Here is a 25,310-nt window from a genome sequence, read left to right on the forward strand (position 1 = left end):
TGATGGATAACCGACCTGGTGGAGTCATGGTGTTAATATAAAGTATTCACAATGCATTTTGCTTGTTTTGAAGCTGTACTCAGTAACTGTCAGGAGAACTACATGGATGTGTTAATTAAGTCGCTGTTATCTGTGTTTTTAAACCAGGGAGTTGAGCTGTGGGTATTTGGCATGGCTAATCACCCAGGGAATGCAGCAGAATCAGGATTAGAACAGAGGATTCTCTTGTTTCCTGCCCATGTTTTAATCAACTTGGCATTCTTGCCTGTCTAGACCACTTTGTATAACTATTAATTAATCCCATTTCTGTTGACAAAAGCTAGACCCACACATCTCGATTAAATAGCAGCATATATAATAATCTATGGTTTGGGCTGTTTTATTCTTGTTGTCTTCCTCTATAGTATTTCATGCCATGTGCTCATTTTCCAAGCCCTGGTTATCTTAAGACATCTATTTCTGTCCTCGTTGTTGCAAATAGGATTGTTACCCATGCATCCACTTAAAGCCCATTGCTTGAATGTAACTTTGCATTAAAAAGGTTTTATTTCTGTCATGGTAGAATTTGTATTAGTATGTTTCTGTGCAGTGACTTTTGGTGTGGATGTTATGTCAGGTGCAAGAATAAGCCTACTATAGTCACAGATTGAAGGTGCAAACACAGATGAGTAAATTAACCTTTTCCTGTAGAGGTTAAATTTAAAAAAACTCAGGCTTCCTTTTAAGGTGGGGAAGAACAGCAGAGAGAAGTGTGCTTCCCTGTCAGTGTGCGGGTCCCAAGAAACCCTCAGGGCTGGACACCAACAAGTGGTTACTTGTCGATGAGGTTTGCTCAGGGTGGATGTTATTCACATCTGTGCATTTTGGAGTACCTAACACCAGGAGATCCCTCCCTGGTGGAGAAAAACAAGCTGAGCAGGTACTAAACAACATCGGGAGGCAGCCAAACGGTGGGAAGAAGTTCTGGAATCAGCGTTACCAGCACTGCACGACCCTTGGAGAGGCTTTAGGGAACCTCCCCAGGGCTGAGGGCAGGGCTGCTCTACGCCCCCTCAGCACCGCCCGCCCGCCTCACGTAACGGTCGCGGCGGGCGCGAGCCCCGCCCTCCTCAGCGGGCAGGCGGCGGCGGCTCTCGCGAGAGTTGGGGCGGCGGCGCGGAGGCGAGTTTGAACCCGGGAGCGGCGCGGGGCGGAGGTAATGGGAGGAGGGGGGGGGGGGCGGCGGTGGCAGCAACAGGAGGAGGCCGCCGGCAGCCGCCGCCCCCTCACGGCACGGCGAGGGGCGGGGGCGGCTCCTCTGTGCTCGGGGGGTTCCCTCCTGCACGGGGGGCGCCGCAGCCTGGGCGCGGCTGAAGTTTTCTGCGTGGAGCGGCGGTTGGGCGGCGGGTAGGCGAGGGCTGGAGCCTGCCGCGCGCAGCCTGACAGCGGGTGTGGGAGGGTGCCTGGCCCCGAGTAAGTAACTGGCGAAACTGTTCCGCTGTAGGATGAAAGGAGACGGGTTGTTTCATTGTCATTCCCTCTTATCTGCCCACTTTGTTAGCTGTTTATTCCCCTTAAAGCCCTGTTTTCAGGATCAGCCCCCGTAGGATTGGCCATGGGCGGCTGTGCCCCGTGTAGCAGCGTCGCCCTAAGACCGAAGCTGCCCGCTCTCAGTGCGCTGATCCCAAGCGGACAATGGAGAGCAGCGCTTCTTTGTGATCCTAAAGGCACGTTTCAGCTTCTCCCTAACAAGCAGTGTGTCAATAGGGAAATTATTGCTTTTCTTTTTCTTTTTTTTCTTCTATGTTTCTATCATAAAATTGAAAGCCTAAAATTCTCTTGGTTTTATCCAGTGAACGATTTGTTTAGAGCTAAAAGATCTTGTCTGTGGAACTGGAGCAGAGCATGCAGAAGAGCCTGGAGAAGCAGGGTGAGACCCCAGCCAACCCTCAGCACCCCTGCAGTGCTGGTGCAGCCCCCTCCCTGCTCCCCAGGCCCCCCACACTGCAGCCCTCCTTGGCAGCGCTGCCTGGTCTGGCGGTTCCTCAACTATCTGACAGCTGCCTCCAGAGACTTGAATAAGACTTGCATTTTTGTGGGGTTTTAGTTGGTAATCTGAATTTTCATGAGACAGCGTGGAGGCTGTACAGAAAAGGATTGCCATGAAGGACAGCAGCTTGTACTCTTCTGGACTAGACAGCTGTTGCTTTCTTTGTAGGTGAGGTGAGAAAATAAGATCAAGCAAGATTTAAATGGAATTCTGAAGGTGAGTTAAAAATACTATTCAAATTTAATTTAGTAAGTTAGGAGCAATTAAATTACTGTATCTTAAATATTAGTGTGTTTTTGAAGTGAGGAGGAAGTAATCCCCTTTGATGTAAAGTCATACCAGGAGTTGTAGCTTAGTTTTGTTTATGTTACTATGTCTTGCTATTAAATGTTTAAATATTAAATTCTCATAGTGTAGGTGTACTTGTAGTACTAATAATGTTACTGATTATTCTTAGAGATTATAGGCATACCAACTTTGTGTCTTCCACTGGTTTATTTTAGTTTAAAGTTGCAAAACTAGTGTTTCAAGCACTTCACTAGGTAGATGTGGGGAAAAAACCTTTGTTACATAAAACTTAAAAAAAAAAAAAAATTGAAATTAAGGCATTGCACTTAAAATCATGACTCTTAGCAATACTCTTTTCTGAATCAAAGAGTCAAATTTACTTATGATTAAAACAAGTATCTTGGTAATGTTCAGAAGGGTATGTTCAGATGTGGTAGTAAGAAGTGGCAACAATTAATTTGTATATACAAAACCAAGATATTGAATGAGGAATGACTTGAATATTGAAGTAATATAAATTAGGAACATTGGCTTTGGATGACTTTGCATGAATTAAGTGTAATTTGTGTGCGCAAGTAATGTTATATATAGTTTGTGTGGTTTTGTTTTAATAACACAGAAAACATCCGTCACATGCATAATGGTGTTTTTAGAAGGTTGTTTCCTGGCCTTCAGTTACACATCTCAAGATAGCTCTATGTAGTTGTTCCACTGCATGCTATCTATTCATGCTATATAGTCAGGAATCAGCTGACTGAATTTTTAGAGAAGCAACTATTCACAGGGTGGCATCTTAAGAGAGCTCTCTTTTCTGTCTTGTATTGATGAAAGATATACTCCTCTGTTTTGTTTAAGCAAGGAAATTCAGTAACTTCTTTAAGATTAATTACTGTAACTTACTGCAATACTTTCTTTAATAATTTGTTTTCAATCTTGAAGTAACAAAAGGAGGAAGAATGGAGACAGAGACCGTGTTAAGTCTTAGACAACAACTCAAGGAAGCAGAGAATGAGCGAAGGAAGGCAGCGCAATATGGCTTACATTTACTGGAGTCTCAAAGTGAAATTCAAAATCAGTTGGATCAAACACGTCGTGAATTGACGGAGAAAACTGAGGTGATGTTTTAAACTTGAAAAAAAAAAACAAGAAATTTCTTCTGTTTTCTGAAAGTCACAAGTTTTAAAGGCATTTAGGTTTAAATGCCTAAATGTCCAGATTAATTTTAATGAGCTTTTTTACTTTAAGTATTTGTTGAGAGGGTTTTTTGTCACTTCTGTAAGATGTTGAGCACGCTCTTGTTTTCTAACTGGGTCAGGGTTTCATATTTTATTCTGCATCAAATGCTCAGCACCGCATAGGATTAATTGTCTCTATTGTGGAATGAATAATAGTTGCTTAAGTCAATTTGCTTTAGAATATATGTATTGAATATGTTTAACAATTTGTTATGCTCTGCCTGTAAACTTGGTATCACTTAAACTGTAAAAAAAAAAAAAAAAAAAAACATGTTACCAACGAGACTACAAAATGGGTTTCTTGGGCTGTACACTCTTTACAATTTTTAAATGCTAAGGCACTCTGAAATCATTAGTACATTTCTTTACAGTTTAGAAAAGAAAGTAGTGTAGTGTTACAGTATAGAGATATTATTTAGTCTTCCAGTCATCTTCTTGATAGTTGCACAAGAAAATTCCAGCCTAGGACATCCCTTCCACTTTTCCTAAACAATTTAATTTTGACTTTGTTTTTTCTCAGTCAGCCCATCCTTCAGATTTTCTGTTTCTCTTAATCTGGTCTTTTCCTGGCAGTACATTGCTATCCATTCCTTTGTGATAAAGCTAAAATGTGTTTCCTTGTGGCCAGCTGGAGTGTTGGCAGCACCGTGCTGTTGTGAATGAACACTAATAACTTATTTGATTGGTGTGCCACTAGTAGGCTTAGTGCAAGAGGGGCAGTTGAAAAGCACAAGTAATGAAGAAGGCAGAGCAGGATCATCCTTCTCTGCAGGCAGCCTGTGGTGTGAACCTGCACACACAAGTTACGTTCCACTGCTGTAGACTGGAGCAAAGTTATGAGTTAAACTTCTGTGAACCAGTCCAACTTAGAGTTCAAGAGCTGGGGGAAAGAATTGTGTGCTTTCATCGAGTAGAATAACATCCTTTGTGAAAACTGCAGTTATTCAACAGCTTCTTAAGAACTTGATTTCCATACTTCTCGTTGGAATCTGAGTTCCAAAGTAGTTATCGTGGACACATTAATTCCAATAGTAGTTGCCAAAATCTTTCAAAACACAGAAGTCTCCGTGCGCTTTTGTGAAAGTCCGCGTAGATATTTGATGGTAGACTTGCTTTATGTGGGTATGGCCGACAGTGCATTGCCAGGTCTTCATCATTGTTAAAGTCCATTCTGTATGTGTAACTTAAGCCTGTCCCTGATAAGCTGATGTCTAGGCAGCAGAGATAGATTTCCTACTCGACAGATCTTAATTTTGTTGTTTCTTTTGCGTTCTGGTTTGTCTTCTAAGATTGATTTTAAAGAAAAATACTCCTACAACTTCAGAGTAACTACATTTTGGCATTTTTTTGCATTAGTTTCCTTGTTTATTTTCTTCCTTTTCCTTAATTGCTGGCTGAATGGAAAAGTAAAATTATGCTCCTCTCTATTGGTAGTGTATGTGTATGTGTATGATCTGGCATACAGAGAAACAGATTAAAAAGCCCTTCATAAGTCTGGAAAGGCTGACAGGTTTTATAACAGAACACTAGGCAAGTTTGTCTTTACCAGGCATAGAACCCAACTGTTCTGTGGTAGGGGAACACTCAATACACTGTTACTAACTCTTAATACGATTGAGTTCCATCTGTGGTAGAAATGACACATACACTCTCACTGTTAAACTTGCAAAAAAAAAAAAAAAAAAAAAAAAAAAGGGTGCCAACGCTTTATTTTGAATGGGAAATGCCATTTCCATGGAGGACAGAATACTACACAACCCACAACCAACTCACTCATAAAAATTGAGAGCAATGATGTGGTTTTTTTTTTGTTCTTTACTTGGGTGTGACAATTCCCTACTTGGAACATCAACAAAAGGTTGTCCTGGTTTCAGTTAGAACAGAATTAATTCTCTTCCTAGTAGCTGGTGGAATGCTGTGTTTTGGCTTAGGATGAGAAGAGTGCTGATAACACCCCGATGTTTTAATTGTTGCAGAGCAGTGCTTATACCAAGCCAAGGACACCTCAGCCTTTTGCTCTGTCCTGCCAACAGGCAGGCTGGGGGTGCAGTAAGAGCTGGGAGGGGACAGACCCAGGACAGGTGACCCAAACTAGCCAAAGGGGTATTCCATAGCATCTGACGTCATGCTAAACAATATATAGGGGTGGCTAGCCGGGGGGAGGGGGCCGGACTGCTCGGGGTTAGGCTGGGCATCGGTCAGCGGGTGGTGAGCAATTGCATTCTGCATCACTTGTTTGTACATATTATTATTACTTTCCTATTATCACCATTGTATCATTATTATTATTATTGTTATTATTATTTTGTTATTATTATTTTCTTGTCTTATTAAACTGTCTTTATCTCAACTCACGGGCTTCACTTTCCATTTCTCTCCCCCGTCCCAGAGAGGGAGGGGGGAGGGTGAGCGAACGGCTGCGTGGTGTTTAGCTGTAGCCGGGTTAAACCACGACAAAGGTTGAGTGAGCTACAGGCTTTAAGCAGTTGGTGCCTTGGTGCAGAGCCTTTATTCAGTGCAATGACCATTATGTCTAGATTTATCACGATGTTATTTCTTGCAGAAATTTGAACAAGATAAATACTCTCTTCAAAGAGAAATTGAACTTAAGAATAGAATGCTGGAAAGCTTGAGTTTTGAATGTGATGCCCTTAAGCAACAGCAAAATATGCAACTGGAGAAACAGAAAGAACAACTTGCCAGAGTTCATGGACAAGAAATCAGTGACCTTAAAAACAAGGTTTGCACCTAATATACAGCTAAAATGTTACTAATAGCATTTAAAAATGTTTTGAACTTTTAACTGTGTAGTTGTAACCAAAACAAATCTAATGAATAGTTGTAATATGTAGCCTTATCTTTCTTTGCCATATTCAGCAGTTTGATTTGGAACTGGGCTCACTTTTTTTCCAACTACTGTCACGGAAGTATTAAAACTATCATGATGGCTTTTATTAAAACAAGAACTAGAGTAAAAAGGTCAAGACAATAAGGCCGGATTTGTTGATTAAAAGAATCCAAGTAAATATTCTACAGCTTGCCAACAAGAAATGAATTATTGAGATCATAAAAGATGTCACAGGCCTAAATTATTGTTGTTAAAAAGGGAACGAGCTTGTTTAGTTGATGTTTAACAAAAATCTGCATAGCTACATTGTAAATTGCATACAATTTCGAAGCTTATTTTTAAAAGGTTACAATTAATTTTATATTTCTGAGACACTTCTTTAATTTGAACATGAGGCTGAAATATTGTGCTTCTAATAATTTATTTTAAAGTGGTACTACTTAATTGTCAAATGTCTTTTAAGTTGGAGAACCTGAAAGCAGAACTAGATGAAACCCGACTCTCAGAAAAACAATTGAGACACAAAGTGGATCATCAGAAAGAAATAATTGCTGCTAAATCAGAAGAGCTACACATGATGTCTGAACGTGTACATGAAACCATGTCTTCAGAAATGCTCAATCTTCAGATGGAGCTCACTGAACTAGAAAGTGTGAAGGTGTGTGGTTAGCACTTGAGTATTGTGTTTTTTTTTGCTCGCTGCAGTTTTAGGTGCTTTATGTGTTTTGCTAGTTTGGCTTAGTAGGAAAAAATAATCACAGGAAAAAATATAGCAATAGCCTTAACAACTAGATTTTAATTCAACCTCTTCAAGATGATATTTTGTCTTAAAAAGTCATTTGTCAGTAACAAGCGTGTTTGTCTCATTTGGGTCTGCTTTTCTTGAATTTGCTTCATAAGCTTTTTATTTCATACTTGACTTCTGTATTTAGGCCAATGTTGAAGAAAAGCTGAATGAACTGCAGTACAGTAAAGAACAATTGGAACTCATAAACAGCAACTTACGTAATCAGCTGGAGCGTCTACAGGGAGAGAAAGAAGAGAGGGAAAAAGAAGTTGTTTCTTACTGTAACGCTTTAGAGGTATTCTCTTAATTTTATGCAACAGTGCTAGCTAATCCCTGAATTCCACAAGTGGTTGCTGCTAGATTTTCAATGAAGTAAGGAGAAGAGCTTTAAGGGGAGTTTGTTTTGAGGAGGGAGGAAGAGAATGCAGAAGAAATAAAGGCTAAATCATATTTAGTAGATCATAGAATCATAGAATATCCTGAGTTGGAAGGGACCCTTAAGGATCATCAAGTCCAACTCTTGACACCGCACAGGTCTACCCAAAAGTTCAGACCATGTGCCTAAGTGCACAGTCCAATCTCTTCTTAAATTCAGACAGGCTCGGTGCAGTGACCACTTCCCTGGGGAGCCTGTTCCAGTGTGCAACCACCCTCTCTGTGAAGAACCCCCTCCTGATGTCAAGCCTAAATTTCCCCTGCCTCAGCTTAACCCTGTTCCCGCGGGTCCTGTCACTGGTGTTAATGGAGAAAAGGTCTCCTGCCTCTCGACACCCCCTTACGAGGAAGTTGTAGACTGTGATGAGGTCTCCCCTCAGCCTCCTCTTCTCCAGGCTGAACAGGCCCAGTGACCTCAGCCGTTCTTCGTACGTCTTCCCCTCCAGGCCTTTCACCATCTTCGTAGCCCTCCTCTGGACACTCTCCAACAGTTCAATGTCCTTCTTGTACTGTGGTGCCCAGAACTGCACACAGTACTCAAGGTGAGGCCGCACCAGCGCAGAGTAGAGCAGGACAACCACCTCCCTTGAGCTACTAGCGATGACGTGCTTGATGCACCCCAGGACACGGTTGGCCCTCCTGGCTGCCAGGGAGACACTGCTGGCTCATATTCAACGTGCTGTCTACCACGACCCCCAGATCCCTCTCTTCTAGGCTGCTCTCCAGCGTCTCATCACCCAGTCTGTACGTGCAGCCAGGGTTTCCCCGTCCCAGGTGCAGGACCCGGCACTTGCTCTTATTGAACTTCATGTGGTTGGTGATCACCCAGCTCTCCAACCTATCCAGATCCCTCTGCAAGGCCTTTCCACCCTCATTCGAGTCCACAACTCCAGATCTGTGTTAGCTGTTGGCAGTTTGTCTCTGTATTGGCATTTCCTTGTGGAAGGCTGCACATGGAGATCCTTTGCATTGCAATATCCTGTTTTGTAGCAGGAACTTGTAACAGGTCACCTTAGATGATTCCCATTTTTATTTCAAGGTCCTTTTGAATGCCTTGCAGAATGCTGTTGGGGAGTGGAGTGCCTGTGACTACCACCATAGCAAGGATGATAGCATCAGTGTCGTCAATCCAACTGATAAATGTCCAAATTTTTCTTTAAAGGGTTTAGTTATGATATTATCTGTAAGAGCAAGTGGGATACTGGGCCTCCTAGTAAAATGATTTTCATTGTCCTTCTGACTAGTACTGTATGTACAGTTAAATACTACTGTACAAGGTAATTTGTGCTAAATGTATGAGGAACAAAATAGATAAAAGTGTTTGATTAAATGAATATGCAATACGTCACATTTTTAAACTAGCTTTCTCTTTGCTTAAATCTAGAAAGCTCGTGAAGCTAATCAAGAGCTTCAGGTTCAGCTGGATCATGCAGTGCAGCAATCTTTGGACCCTACAAGTAAAGGCAATTCTCTCTTTGCTGAGGTACAACTATGCAACAGATGTCTGAGAATATGCAGAGAAGAGATCTTTTACCATAAGAAATCAGACTTATGTTATATTGAAAACATAAAAGTACCTGATCTATCTGGCACAAATCTCTATTCCTCAAATTCTTCTATTCCTTCAGTGTTGAACTGTCAAGGGACACCTCAGGAAAACAATTTGCATGCACAATCTAAAGCTGGGAAGATAATGACCTTAATGAAATGACTTAAAGTTGCCTGGTTATCAAGATGAAAGATGAAACTGAGGGTTGATAATAACAGTTCTGTCTGAAACTTTGCTCTAAGGAGTCTTGTTCAGCTGGTGACCTTTCTTTAATGAAGAAGATAATGAATGAAATTTTGAAAGATAATGTTAAATGCTACTTTTAAAGAGCATGTTGAGAAATGGTTGGATATTTGAACATTCAGGAGGGTTTTTGAATAAGAGTTTAGGTGGTATTAAATGCTGGCCTATATGCTGGCATTTTGTTTTCTGACCACCCTCACTGAATGGCTTCATTTGATACGCAGTTCATATTTATTTTAAACTATTTGTTCTGATACAGATAGTAAGAATCAATACTGGTCCAGAATAGTTTTGTCTAACTGTTAGTTATTCCAATATCAAAAGAACAAAAGAAATCTCTTGTACTTGATTGACTAGAGTTCAGCTGCTTACAGGACTGTCTACTCAGTATTTATCTTGGAAGTTTTGACAGTAGCACGCTGTTGTTGGAAAAGCAGTGTTTTCAGAACCAACAGCAATTGCTAGTTAACTTTTTTTAACACTCAGAATCCAAGTGACAAGTGTTATTTTCATAGTAATAATTGTTAAAAATGTTCTATAGGTGGAGGACCGTAGGGCAGAAATGGAACGACAGCTGATCAGTGTGAAAATAAAATATCAGTCACTACAAAAACAGCATGCATTCACTAGAGAACAGTTGCAAAGAATGAAGGTATGACCGTTATTGTAATACTCCAGGGTTTCCTTGGGGTCTGATAAAGTAATGCTGTAAAACACAGGCTAGGGGATCTGATTCTCTTTGAACTGTGGTACATTAGTGCTGTTGTGTGGGTGGGGAGGAATGGGAGAGAAGACAAGTGGTATGTCATTGTGCTACTTAGCTTCAGTAGTATATCAACACTTTTTCTAGTGCTACTGTTTAATTCTAGAATGCTAAGTTAAGCTGAAGGCACTGTCTGCTTATGCTGATAGTAGTTCTTAAATGGGTAAAACAGCTTCTGCCAGTCTAACTATTTTTTTTGGCAGTTGCTTTTTCTTTTTCTAATTCTCATACTACATAAATAACTTGTGTTTTAACAGAGGTTCTCAGGAGTTAATGCCTTTGTAAGCAACAGAGAAAACTTTCACTCTGTCATTTTATCACAGTTTTTCTTCCTCTGAGTTGCTTTTTTGTTGTTTCTTTTTTTGTTCCTATTTTTCTTCCTTCTCCCTATATTTAATGCAAGAATAGAAGTTATAAATGAACTGTAGTTAACACCTCTACTGGAGTATGTCCCTGCCCCTAGCAGGGGGGTTGGGATTAGGTCGTTGTTAAGGTCCCTTCCAACCAAAAGCATTCTATGATCATAACTTTCATCATAACTATTTCATCTAGACTTCCTTAGGTTGGCAACTTGTAGGTTAGTAAAATACTGTTGAGAACCATAGTTGGCCGAAGCTGCTCTATAAGACAATGTCAAGGGCCTGCTGCAAGATTGTCAACTGTTTTCATGTTGGCCTTATGGTTGCCTTATATGAGAAGGGATCATTCCAGTTGGATCATGCAGTTTGTCTGAGACGAGTACTGAAACTCAAGTGGTGATAAAGAGTAGCACTGAATATATAGAGCTGTGACTTAGCTTTTGTGGAGAAGCAAGTTGAAAATAACTAAAACACCACGAAGGACAATGGAAGAAGCACTATATAGCCAAGGAATGTTCATTGGAATTTCTCATTGAGAGATGAAGATGAGAGTAAAATGGTTGAATAGAATCAGTTTCTTAGATTCCTTTTATTTCCTTGTATTGAGTGCAAGTCAGTGATTATATTGGCCGAATGGTTACATTTAAAGTTGTCATTCAGGACTAAGGCAAGTAGGTATCCCTTTTTCTAAAGTTAGTATTTGGAATTCCAGTTTGTGCTACTTTATCCTAATAAAATATCTGCTAGTACCAATGTTAGAGAGATGTCATTTGTTATGACCACTGTTTTGTTCAAGTTGGTATCTTAGGTCTCTGGTGGGATCTTTTCCGTTTTGCCTTGCATTGTGTAGCTGTGCTAAAACTGTGTGTATAGTACTGACTAGCCATCAGTTCACCTGACTCCAGTAGTGTAGTTCACATTGTTGCAACATCAGTTGTCAGCGTATTTGAATTGGGGTATTGACTGAGGACTTCTGAGCATCTGACTTCTGGACACAGTGTAAAGAATACTCCTCTAAAGGTTTTGCCATGGCTGGAGTATTTACCGCAGCTTGTAGTAGCCCTTCCGGTTTCTTCTTTTTTGTTGCTGTTGTTTTTATGTACTTGCACTGCACTTTGCAACTTTGACAGTTAGCAAGTAGGCTCTTAAGTGAGGGAGAAAGGCTATATGTCTACACCAGTGGGGAGTGCAAGTATAGTTTTAGTCAGCCATTGGCAGGTAAAATTTTATTTCCCCCTACATCCATTGGAAGTGAGGAGGAGGAGGAGATGACTGAATCTGTTTTAGATCTGATTTGGGTACAGAATCATCAATCTCTTCTATTTGATATACAAGATGAAATAGGGCAAATGTTCTTCGCTAGCTTGCTCTGTTAATCTGTAGTCTTAGCTTGTTTCAGTTGATCCTTTCTCTGCCACTTCTCCAAGTGTCTTATGGTGTTACTTCATCCATGCTGACTTAACTGTGAAACTTTCACCAGACATTTTTAACACTCCATTACGTGTTTACATAACTGCATTTCATATTCTTTCTTTAGTTGTTGGAATATCTGTTGTGTCCCTTGTAAATGGATGGGTTAAAAACCTTGTAGCATGATGTTATGCTAAATGTGAGAAAAATCTGCTCTAAATGCTAGATCTTGATTTATTTCTACTTTTATAATGAAAAAGGATTTTCCTGTGCTTGGAAGGGTGCCTTCTATGGAAGATGTAAAAGAAGCTGAAATTCTTGGATAAGTGTTACTGAGCATAAACTAAAGTGCTATATACCTCTGAATCAGAACTGCAAAAGAAAGTGTTTTTGGTTGGTTTTTAAACTTGTTGGGGAACTAGGTTTGTTTGTTTTTTTGTTTGTTTTTTTTTGAACTGAGAAGTTCTTCATAGATGCATTTTAGCTCTGAATGAGCCTGCAATGTAGCTGAGTTCTAGTTAACTTGGTGTTTAAGCTTCAAATGCGAAATGTTTTGTGCACCTCCTTGACAGCATGGTTATAGGCTCTTTAGTCAATGAGGAGAGATGACACCTTAGGACCATGTTGTGTTCAGGAAGGTTTTGGCCGTTCTGGAGAGTTTTAGTATTAACAATTATAAGTTGACACTATGTTTAGTTGTCAGTATTGAGTTTAAACACCCAGTGGTTTTCTATATTTACAAATAGAAGCAAGAGGTTTGGGTATCCTGAGCTTTCTGAGTAAGAGGAAGACATGTTCTGTTGCTTAACTCAGTGCTTGTTATAAAAGTTTTTTCCTTTTTTTTTTTTTCCTAGCTGCAAATGGCTACACTGCTACAGATGAAAGGCTCTCAGGCAGAATTTGAGCAGCTGGAACGCTTACAGTCAATGTTGGAGCAAAAGAATGGTGAAATAGAAGATCTTCTTATGAAAGTGAGACAATTAGAAAAATTTAAGGTATGTCATCTCTAAGCGGAAAACTCAGAAGGTAACGCATGAGGAGAAGGAACGATTAAAACTAAGGTCTGTGCTTAGGTTTAAAAGGGATCCAAAGGTTTCTCATTCCTTGATATGACTGAAGTTCTGTTCTGAAGTTCACATAAGCACGAAACCCATTTTCTGTTCCCCTCCTTCCCCATTCCTGTTTAATGTCTTCATATTTTAGATAATTACCTGTAGTGTTTAATTACTTGGTCAAAGTTCACTGAGCAATATGTTTTTTGTGGTTTTTTTTTTTTTTTTTTTTTTGAAGATGTATGCATGTCCTGGTTTCAGTTAGAACAGAATTAATTTTCTTCCTAGTAGCTGGTGGAATGCTGTGTTTTGGCTTAGGATGAGAAGAGTGCTGATAACACCCCAGTGTTTTAATTGTTGCAGAGCAGTGCTTATACCAAGCCAAGGACATCTCAGCCTTTCGCTCTGTCCTGCCAACAGGCAGGCTGGGGGTGCAGTAAGAGCTGGGAGGGGACAGACCCAGGACAGGTGACCCAAACTAGCCAAAGGGGTATTCCATAGCATCTGTCGTCAGGCTAAACAATATATAGGGGTGGCTAGGCGGGGGGAGGGGGCCGGACTGCTCGGGGTTAGGCTGGGCATCGGTCTGTGGGTGGTGAACAATTGCATTGTGCATCACTTGTTTGTACATATTATTATTAGTAGTACTATTATCACCATTGTGTTATTATTGTTATTATTGTTATTATTATTTTTCCTGTCTTATTAAACTGTCTTTATCTCAACTCACGGGCTTCATTTTCCATTTCTCTCCCCTGTCCCAGAGAGGGAGGGGGAGGGGGAGCGAACGGCTGCGTGGTGTTTAGCTGCCAGCCGGGTTAAACCACGACAATGCATCAGTTTTTAGTCTCTCCAAGAGTTCTGATATATATGATATTTGCTGATATTATGATGCCTTGACTCAGTAGCTGAAATGCTCTCTCTTTTTTTTTTTTTTTTTTTATATCTGAATTGCTAAATGATTCTAGTAAAGCAACTTTTTCAGTATTTTTATGCAACTTGACAGCATCTTCTCTATTTTGGAAAGGGAGAAATACAGGACAACACATGTATGCACTATTCCAATGTTATTGATGTTTGTGTGTATTCAAAGTCTAAAACTGTAGCCTTGCTTACTTAATTAGCACTTTCTTATAGCTTTGGAATGCGAACTGAGGTTTATTAGCTTATGCTGTGGGATTAAGTTTTCCAGGATAGTGTCCTCTGTTCTGCATTTAACCGAAGCAGCATAAAGCTAGGCTTAACCCATTTTAATAAGCAGTCAAGACAGCTTGGTTACTTTACCGGTTTTGTCACATGTAAGCTTGAGAGAGACTTTTTTTTTTCCTTGTCTCTATGCACCAAATCTGTAGTGTCAGCAGGTGAAATAATAGATTCAAATAGCCATCAAAATTTCCTATATTCAGTGACTGACAGGAGGTTCTGAGATCTGTCTGACAGTTTTTTAAATCTGAGTAGTCTTTTTTTTTTTTTTTTTTTTCCAAACCAAAAATTGTGACCAGAATGTCACATGAGACTCAAGTATTTTATGAAACACTTGGTACATCTGTGGCATCTTCAATGTGAACCAATTTTCTTATCTTAAATTTAATTGATTTTCAGATTTTTGGCAATTAAATTTGGGCTATTGACCAATGTGGCTTCTATTCTCTACCTTTGCAGGTCCATCTGTTGAATAACAGAGGACTGGCCACTTGCATGTTTGTAGCAAGTTAGGAAGTGCTCAGAGCAGCTCAGTTCTCTAGTATGTTTAAGCGTACCATGAAGCTTCTGTATAGAAGCACAGTGAAAGCTTCATCTGAGCTTATGTGCTTGTGAAAGTTCAGTAGTTAACAGCTTGACACTTCTTCCGACAGACTTTATATGAGAATGTGGAAGAATGCAGAGCTAGTACTAGCTCGAAAGGAGAGTCCGAAGATGGTTACTATGCAGATTTGCTGCAAATGAAACTTGACAACTCGAAGTAAGTACCTAATGGTTCTAGGCCTAGAAGTTGGTTGCAGTGTGAATGTCTTCTAGCTACCTATTTCCCTTCTCCATGTTTTCTGTTCTCTATGATGTTCACTGCATGTGGAAATATGCTCATTGCTTAATGCTGTGGAACCATCCTGTGTTTGTTACAAGAGCTCCAAGATGCTCTCTTTTCCATTATACTTATTGTTGTAACAAATGGCAGCAGAACCAGTTTGTATTACTGCTGCTTCCTTTTAGAAACATTGTTAATACTCTATTACTTAGGTGATAACTCAAATATGTATGTATTCACATTTTTTAAAAGTACAAGTCTTTTAAGCTGTGTGGCAACTGTATGAAGCTTCTTCAATTCTATAGGCTGTATTTCTCTGTAAAAAGAGCCAGATAATACATAAAATGCCTTATGGCTCTACTTAGTTGAGCTGTGCTCTTTAGTTAGTGAATTCCATATCTATTCATTAGAAATTCTATCACGTCTGGCTTCAGGACTGTTGTGAAGCCTTCAAATGGAAGTCTTGTGCTTCCTGGAGGAGACGATGGTCTGCTGTGGAAATTTTAGAGAATCACAGAATATTAGGGATTGGAAGGGACCTTGAAATACCATCTAGCCCAATCCCCCTGTCGGCACAGGAACACGTCCAGATGGGTTTTGAAAGTCTCCAGAGGAGGAGACTCCATGACCCCCCTGGGCAACCTGTTGCAGTGTTCTGTCACCCTCACTGTAAAAAAGTTTTGTCTCATATTTAAGCGGAACCTCCTATGTTCCAGCTTACGCCCATTGGCCCTTGTCTTATCATCTGGACATAGAGAAGTTTATTACCTGATTGTTGCTGTTATGAGAAACTAGCATGATCTAAGTACTATAGGATAACTGAAGAAAGATGGTTCTGCACTTGTGATGTGGAAATTAGTGACATATGAAACAGAGGCAAGGATATGCACTATCTTAACATAATTTTTTGTGTTGGTTACTTAGAGTAATACCTTTTCTTTATGTAAAGATTGTATTATCAATTACAGAAGTAGTTATGTAAACATACATGGACTTAAAAACAACAACAAAAAATAAACCCTAGTGAATTTGTAAGTCAGGGAGAGCTTCTTGAACCAGTTACATAATCATGTCTGCATTCTTGTAATACAGCTTTTTAATGCAGTTTTTAACACACACTGTGTCTCTGGTAACTCACTGTTCTTTGTTAATTTCAAGTAGGAAACTCTCCTTCTGCTGGAAGGTGGCTTTCTCTTCCTACTATTTTATAAATGTGAATTTTATGTGGAGTAGTTGAATGTTTAGTTAACTTTGTACATACTGCCTTAAAAAGAAACTGACTGTTGTTTTCTTCCAAAACAGTAAGGAAACTGAAACCTTGAAAAATGAACTGTCCTTGCAGAGGATGAAAGCTTTGTATGAAAGCCAAAGGGTTCTGGAAGTTGAAAGGAAGCTCTTCACAAATGAGAGGCATTTGCAAGCTTGTCAGAGTGAGAATATGAATTTGCGAGTTATGCTGGATGAGTTAAAAATGAAATATGAACCTGAAGGTAAAAATACTGCTTTTCCGTATGCAAAAAGAAAATACATGGATTTCTCAAACAGCCTGTTCAGTGCTGTTCAACTTAAGCTACTGCCTTCGTTCAAGATACAAATTAATGTTTAAATGGTGGTCTTTTGATAATAACCTGGTCCAAAACCTGTTGAACTGAAACAGTAACAAAAAAAAAAACAACCCTACCTTGCTGAAGGATCTTACTTCAGTATGTATAGTAACGTTAATTTTAGGAGACTGAACAATACAAATATAGTGTTCTGAGGCAAATTTGTTTTGGTACTTGTCCAGACCCAAATGATTTATTAGGAACAACAAAAAAAAAAAAAGTAGAATGTATAGAGGGAAGTACATCTGGTCCATAGTTACCAATAATTAGTTATGTGAATGGGTGCTCTTTAAGCAATCTAAGTAACCTATTAAGAATTATTCTGAGGTCTTTAGTCACGTAAAATGCTCTTTACTAGTTTTGATGGCTATTAAGAACGGTGGAAAAGCTAATCCCAGCTTTTTACTTGTGTATAAAAAGTATATTGCTTTCTTTCCTTAGAGTTACTTAAAGTCACTAAAATTAAAAAGAAGAGGGAGAAGATTCCAGTGGACACTACCTGTGAATATCTGGACAGCAAAAATACTTCAGTAAAAGAAGCTGCTCTCACTCATTTGCCAAGTAAGGAGGAAGATAAAGTCACTTGCAAGAACTTGGAGCAAAGTGACTCTTCTCCCAAAAAACAAGTTCTTGAAGCACCACCAATAAACATAGCTCTTCAAATGATGCACAAAGTAATTGAACCTGACAGAGAAAGAAAGAGAGTTAGAACTGAAGATGAGAGTCATGACAACTATACTTCACATAGCAGAAGTGGAAATAATTCTTTGACTTCGACTGCCCCCAGGTCAGTGTCAACTTCTGTGTATGGTCAAGGCAATCAGCACAGACCTGCATCTCTTTTCTTTCGCTGCATGAACTATGCTATCCACTTCTTTATCTGTTTCCTCAGTGTTGCATGCAGAGTAATTCCTCAGCTCCGGCTGCCTGCGTTCAACCTCTTAAACCCTTTTAGAAAGACTAAAATCATGGCTCATGGAAAAGACTCTTGAAACTCTAACAACCTTTGAAATAACTTTCCCATTACTTGAAAAAGTTTAAGGTGTGCAGATACTGTGACAGCTCACTCAGTTTGCTCTTCCTTCAGAAACAGGACTGTTTCTTGGTCCTTCAAAGCTGCTATATAGTTGGATTGCATCTTAAGGTAACAGTCAGTAGGTATCATGCTTCAGTCTCTGAAATTTGAGGACAGCTGGAATGAGGAATGATGTGGCTAAAAGCCTAAGAATTACTGAATATTTTAGTAATTATTAGTCCCACTTGGGTTAGCATCACTTGCAGTATACAAAATCATGTTTAATCATGCCACGAATTCATATTGGCAGGCCACTGACTTCACTGACCTGGTAACTTGAAATATAGCTGTTAAAATTAAGATCAATCTTTTCCTGAGGAAAAGAACTGAGAATTTTAGTTACTTGTTGTTAGATAGTAATTTGGCACAGTAATTATAACTTTTTTTTCACCTTGGTAAAAGGAATGTTGTTTTCCACCCACCAACCCCAAGGTGGTGCTTTTGTCTGCTGTTCATATTCATTATTACAATAAACGTAGTATTTTGGGGATAGCTTAAATGATACAAGCTTATATATCAATGATATTTGCTAGTAAAAATAACACTTCTTCCTAGCTTCCCATCACCCACCCCCCTTTCCTCTGAGCTTTCTTCAATATTTAAGGTGTGATTCTGTGCATATGTCTGATAGTTTCAATCACATGATCAAATAACTTTCAAAGAGAAAACAGTAGAACATTTGTCAGAAATACAATGAAGTTGAGGGGATTTTTTTTTCCATTTTGTGAAACCTCCCACATGGAAGCCATTCTCTTCGGCTTTTCATGTAGTGATATAAGGCTGGAGAGAAAAGAATGGCTTGGGGATCTGAAGTGGCTTAAAGCTTAAACCTTTCCTGTCTAGAAAGTTTTATTTCGTCTGTCCCCACACAATCAAGCTTCCATATTTTTCCCCATGTCCAGTACACACACCGCTTTAATTTGTTGTTGCCTGCAGGGCTACTTGCTATGTTCTCCATAGCAGTAGCTTTGTATTCAACAGATTTTATGAACCATCCAATGAGGAAAGGGTGCGCTAAAATAACACAAACTTGAATTTAGTTAATTGAGTATACAGAACTTTTTATATGTAACTTGTTACAGGATGAAGTGCAGATTCTTGATGATATCAACAAGGAACTGTTCACTGACACTGTTAAAATTAGCAGTGTAACCTGAGCTGGGATTTAAATGCTTTGGTTGAGGGGAAATGCTGTATCTTGATATCCAACATCCCCGAGGGCATATGTGTTTCAAACCAAGTCTCAGCCTGTTCTGGAATAAAAGCGAAGAAAGCTTAAAGATACTCTAAGTTAATATGGCAATACTATACCTAATGCACAGGAAAGAATATGATAATTAGAACAGTATTTCAGGTCCTGTCAGTAACAAATACTTTTCAGACTGTTTTTATTGCATCTAGAATGGCAAAAGCTTCAAGGCTGGAGGAGGCCCAGCTATGTGGAAGTCTGTTCAGTAGATCCAAAGCTGCATTCAGATGTAATTGGATTGGTATTTTGACTATCAGATCAATTGTTCACGGTTGCATTAGATACAATTAACAGTTTTAAAGTAAGCAGACAGTGCAAGCTTCTGAAATGGTCTGGTAGAAAGAACTGTTTAAATAGCTATGTCAGTGTATGCAGGGACTGTTCCTGAGGAGGAAGGAGCAGGGAAGTCAAGCTTGGGTGGTGAAAGTTGAGAGGAGTGATGTTGTTGTTTAATGATGGTGTTCTGTGCACATAAAGGAATAGCTATCATGTAACCTGGGTGTGAATATTTATCTTCATTTCCTCCTATTTATTTGGAAAAGAAGGTAAAATGTCTGCAAAGAGAAAGCTATTAGAAACAGTTTATGTGAATTGAAGAGGTAATCCTCTTGCGAGCTGAAGGGGTTGAGGAGGGAAAAATATGTTTTGGGATTGATGTGTTGGAAGTAGAGGGAAAAGAAGTGAAAGAAAACAGTCGTAGTTCAGGTGGGTGTTCGGTGTTCTAACTTTGTACCCATTGCCCTTGGTACGCAAGAAAAATAAAATATAAATCATTAGCAGGGGAAGGAGGGACACCCCCACAAAACCACACACAGACACACACATAACAGCACCATATCCACTTTTAAGGTGTTTAAAATGGTGTGAAGAACCAGTAAAGGGTAAATCCAGACCGAAGGTTCTATTTGTATTTGAAGTTACATTAATGGTCTATTAAATCCCCAATGAATGATCTTGTTAAGGTAACACTGAGGATTCCCTTAACCCTAATCTGTTATGACTTATTATGAAGTAGGAAGTTTTGGTAAAATCTGAGCTTTTGAGAAGCTGGCTTTTTAAACAAAGCACAGACTGTTCTGTGATGGACATGGGTAAAAACCCTACACAGTAATACTGCTAAATGCAGAGGCACAAAAATTGTGGCCAAGTTGAGCACAAATGTGGACCTGAAAATGGAGAGTTTGGGGGAAGAAGAAAATATTTGGCATTGGTGTGGTAGATAATTGCCAGTATTGCCAGTATTTCCTCTATCTTGTGTGGAGGAAAATGGGATGCTTGAGCCAAGAAGGCTAATGTGGTCATTGGAGGGTGTTTTTTGTCACTGGAGTGGTATTTGTGCAATGATCTGTCTAGTTAAGTTGTTAGAATTGCATGAAATGTGACACTAGAAAGAGCCATAAAAAGTGTGAGTGGGTTGCAAACCTCATTTCTAGCACATGGTATTAATAAGTGTTGTTATTCTAGCTTTGGAGTGATTGGGAAGTAGTCAGAGATGATCTGTATGTACTTAATGGTGGCAGATTTCTTTGCTTGTGGAAGTCTTGCTTGCTAATGTAATACTTAGCAAGATAAAAATAGATAACTGAACTATTAGTATAAGTACACATTGCAGATGTGTTGACTTAGATAAGTTTTAAGGTAGCAAATGAAACATAGGAATTGTGATTGCTGAAAATGTGGTAGTCGAGACTAAAGGCTTAAATATTTTTGTGATTATTTTCAATTGTTACTGCTATTGTAATTGAGAGGTTATAGGTAGTGATATCTTCTTGGGCCAACTGTCTGTAAAAAGATAGAGATCTGTACAAAAATGCTTTTCTTCACTTCTGAAACTCAAATAGCAAGTTTCAGCCCTTGCTACTCAGTTTAGTTTGCCTTTATTGAAGGTTGTTTGTTTCAGTTTGAACTAAGGAAGGACTCGTGTGCCTAAAAGCTTACCTGTTCTTATAAGTTATTTAGATGGGTAGAGTATGGCAAACTTAACCTCATCTGGACTTGGGTTAAACAAGAATCTTTTAACAGAATGCCTGTGGCCATTTGGCTGAGCAAGAGATTCAGATAACTAATACTCCCTTCAAGGTTTTAAGCGTGACACCCATCCTCAGAAGGTAAAGTGGCATCTGATGAGACCAGTCAAGCTTCCTTAAGTGGGCAGAAGAACTATGTCATGCTTATGGAGTGTACAGAGATAAAAACATGGTGAAATCATGTCATAGTTGAAAAAGGATTTATTTCAGAGTAAGTGTTTAATGGTCTTCTCTCTGTGTTATTTCCCTGTGCTGACACTGGATGGGATTCCCAGATGGTGTGGGGTTTGTTCTAGGAGCTGGCTTGGTATGAGGGTTGCTGGGATAGCCTGGGCTGGCTGCGAGATGCCCACCAAGCCATTCCTTCAGTCCCCCTTCCCAACAGGATGGAGAGAGAATAAGATGAAAAAGGTCATGGTGGAGATACACAGAGATCGAGTTTATTTTTGCCCAGTAATTTGCCCCGTAGGCAACTTGAAGATTAATGCCAATTAAATAATAGAGTAATAGTGAAAAATGAAGACAAAACAAAGATGTAAAAAATCACAATCATAAAAATAAAAAAAATATTTTTTATAAAGTGAACAACAGTGAACAACTCCCGCCACTTCTTCCCAGGCTCAACTTTACTCCTTAATCCCAATTTTTACCTTGTCCCTTCTGAGCAGCACCAGGTAGATGAGGAGTGGCAGCTTGTAGTTGGTTCATGGCATGCTCTGCTGCTCCTTCCTCATGCTTTTGCTCTGCTCCAGCTTCGTTCCCTTCCATGGGATATGGCCTGGAGATCTGCTCCGATTTGGTTCTCCATGGGCTGCAGGAGAACAACCTGCTTCACTGGGGTCATCTTGCTGGTGTGCAGGGCAGTCTCTGCTCGGGTGCCAGGAAAATCTGCTCATCCTTCTTTACTGACCTGGGTGTCTACAGGGTTGTTGCTCATGTGTTTTTTCCTCACTGTTGCTGTGCAGTTTTTTTCTTTAATCCTTTCTTAAATATGTTATCACAGGGGTGGTCCCCAGTGTTGCCATGAGCTGAGCCTGGGCCAGCAGCAGGTCTCTAGAGATGGCTCTGGCTGGCACAGGGGCAGACCCTGGTGCTTCTTGGAGGCCACTACTGCACTCACTTCCCCCACCAGCACCTTTCTACATAAACCTAATGCATGGCTTATCTGTCTTTATAAAACTGCTGGTGGCTAGCTGTTTTTTTTTGTTTTGTTTTGTTTTTTGTTTTTTGACTAGCTTTTTTTTTTTTTTGACTAGCTTGCTTTTTTTTTTTTGACTAGCTTGCTTTTTTTTTTTTTTTTTAAATAAATTAAAAAAATGGATTAGTTAGTTTTGCTTTGTGACTGTGCAGCATTGTACTGGCAACAACAGCAAGGTACAGTTAGGAGTCAAGGAACAGGAAGTTAGTAGCTTCTTAGGAAAACTGTACAGTCAAGAGAAGAGTCCATAAAATTACTGTTACCTCTTGCTGGTCAACTATAGATTCATTTTGAAATTAACAATACTTCTTCAGAGAGAACTGTCTGTCACATAGCAGTTCTCAAACTTTTACACTAAAATACTTTAAGCAGACCTTGACTTTAAACTTAGAATAATCAATAGATACTTACTCAATTACTTTGCCTTTGACTTTTATGAATTCAGAGTTGCTAAACTCACAGCTAGGTTTCTGTGGTGCAAAATGGGTTGTCTTAGAATATTGTTTAAGCTTTCTTATGGGAGGAGGTGAGTGTTGCTGAATTCAGCACTCAAGCACATGAATTGGACTATATGATTAAACAGAAAAGGTAGTTTAAAGTGTGACACTTCTGGGGCTGAATCTCAAAATCAAACATGCACACAAGCAGTCGTCAAGGCAGTATGGGTAAGAAGTGCAGGTGAGCATAAACTAAATAATGTCACTTTTTAATAATACTGCTCATCAAAGTGCAGTGGACTGTACTAACACGTACATCCTTTTTAGAGTTAAATTGATGCGAACATTTGAAATTACAATTGTATTTATAGGGTGGCTGCAGAGGTAGTAAATGCGGAGTTGAAACATGTTTGAGGTTCCCACTAACAGCAGTGAAATTATTTCTGTAATAGTCATGGCTGAGTATATTAAAAAGGTAGGAGAGCTTTTCCAGGATGCTCGAGATACATAGTGGTATTGTCTCCAACTTTGATTTGTGATTGAAAAACTACCCTTTCCAACTTCGTCCATCTACGTAGTCATTGCTTGAGACACTTGAATGGCTTTGTGTTGTATTGGCATTGTGGTGAACCCAGGAGTGGAACTGGTCAAGCCACTTTGTTTAGGTCTTCCAAAACTTAAGGCCTTGGTCTCTGGGTTAGAACTCCGGTTGTTCAGCAGATGGCAAGATGGTTCAGCTGGTGCATGGAGGCTATAGTTATTCTTTGCTGTAGACAGCAAAGAGCAGGTGAGCATTTTGTTACAAAATAATTTTGGAATTTAACTAAAAATGGATTTTGTCCCTTCTCTTGTTGCGTGTAGTACCCTGAAGTATTTCCAGGCCAACTATAATACACTGAAGTGAAAGAGGTCTGGTGGGTGGAGCCCTGATGTGGGTTGCTGGTATTTATTTGTTTGGATGGTTAGCGGGAGCCTTACCTGTTCGTTATCACCTTAAAGCTTTTTTGTCACTTCTCAGTGTGTATTTACTGTAAGCCAAAATTTTTGTAAGTGGAAGTAAATTATGGTTATCTATTGCTGACCCAGATAGAAAAAAATGTAACCAACTTAAGGAGTTTACCACTATGAAATATCTCACTTTATTCTCATAAGTCAGTATCAGTCTTCTGATATTGTTAACATAGTCTCAGGAACTTGGGTTACTTTCTGTTGACTTGTATACACATTTTGCTGTACTTTTGAAGCATAAAATTAAGTTATTTTAATAGCTCTTAACTTTGAGATAGTGTGATGTTTCTGATAAAAATGTGATTTCGAGAGTTACTTTGCTACATCTACAGTATAGTATTAGGTGATTCCCTTCAAGGAGAGCGTTCTGTATAAATCAAATCGTGCTGCTTTGGAACATATTTCAAGTTAATTCTGTTTTTGTTTGGTCTTTTTGGTTTGTTCGAAACTTTTCTTGTTTTTTTTTTTTTTTTTTTTTTTTTTTTTTTTTTTAAATAGGGACTTGCTGGAAATTTTGGCTGCTAGACTTTTTGGATGGGCAGGGGGGTTGGACAGGTATTGTTTAAGGTGGAAGAGAGGGACCGCAGAAACAGATGCTTAGGCACGAGCAGTCCTTTCTTACCGATGCTAGGGAAACACAGGGTGAACTGCAGATTAAACACTAACCAGAAAATGATTACTAAGAATTCTCTTCTTCCCTGAATTAGGGGGTTCTTGTTGTAATTGTGTAATTACTTGCAAGTTGCAGCACATCTAAAATGGAGTGCACCTGGTGGCAAGCAGATTATGGACAAAAAATGGTTACCCATCAGAATGACAGGTGTGGACTTGTTACCAAATGAATGCTGGAATGCAAACAGCCCTACAAAGGGGAGATGCACAGCAAACTATACTTGCTATTTAGTGTTTTGAGGCAGTGCTTATAGAAAACAATGTGCAGAATACTTAAAATGGTTAAGTGCTTTATTTGATATATGTGTGTGTAAAGATCAAGTTAGGAGGATTGGGGGAACATCTAAGTTGAGGCTCCCAAAATACTCCTATTCCAGTTGCTTTCATGTTTTTTGTCTTTAGGCATTTCTCTATTACAAATAAATCTCTAATGACTTTAGCAGTCCTTTTTGTTTGGAAAATTATTACTGAAAGCAGCTGTAGATTGTTGTGGACTGCTCACTAGTGGCTCTTCAGACTGCTACAAATTATTCAAGTTATTAGAGAACTGCTTTAGTGGAGATGTGTTAAGTCAGTGTAAAACTTGTGTTGGTATGTCAAGCAATGTGTAATTTGCAACTTCATTTTCCGTAACTTGTTTTGCTGTTGAAACAATTATGTATAATAGTTAATTATTTGTAGGAGATCTGGAGATGCTACTATTAATTAGTTTTAATGACATTTGTATGCTTATTAAGTGATTCTTAATTAAAGCATCCAACTGTGCTGAGAGGTCTAATAATTGTTTTTTAACTTAACACTTTAACAGCTTTGCAGTAGCTAACACTGTATTCCTGTTTACATTCATATCAGAATTAAAACTTGTCACTGGACAAATTATGTAATTTCAAGCCTGAAGATCAAGTTCTTCCCATTTCTTGTTTTCAGATCTTCAGGAACTAAGATAAAGCAGTAATAATGCAAAAATGTGGTTGGAAACTAGTATCTTGTTTTATCTAGTCATCTTTTGTATTGTT

At 39.2% G+C, this 25,310-nt stretch overlaps 1 protein-coding gene across 1 annotated transcript; it reads left to right on the plus strand.

The window, feature by feature from the left end:
• Positions 1–1,389: 1,389 nt before the first annotated feature.
• SPDL1 (spindle apparatus coiled-coil protein 1) lies at positions 1,390–17,620 on the plus strand (the record flags this gene model as incomplete). The annotated part of the gene is made up of 12 exons (XM_084295388.1): positions 1,390–1,452; positions 2,198–2,245; positions 3,257–3,432; positions 6,116–6,292; positions 6,864–7,058; positions 7,333–7,482; positions 9,007–9,105; positions 9,956–10,066; positions 12,801–12,941; positions 14,855–14,961; positions 16,327–16,514; positions 17,070–17,620. Exons 3-12 carry the CDS (start codon positions 3,274–3,276, stop codon positions 17,618–17,620), a joined length of 1,878 nt encoding a protein of 625 aa, XP_084151514.1. The 5' UTR covers positions 1,390–1,452; positions 2,198–2,245; positions 3,257–3,273.
• Positions 17,621–25,310: the final 7,690 nt, after the last annotated feature.

This window comes from Netta rufina, assembly GCF_964035555.1.
Source record: "Netta rufina genome assembly, chromosome: 14".
In the NCBI taxonomy this organism is placed as follows: Eukaryota; Metazoa; Chordata; class Aves; order Anseriformes; family Anatidae; genus Netta; species Netta rufina.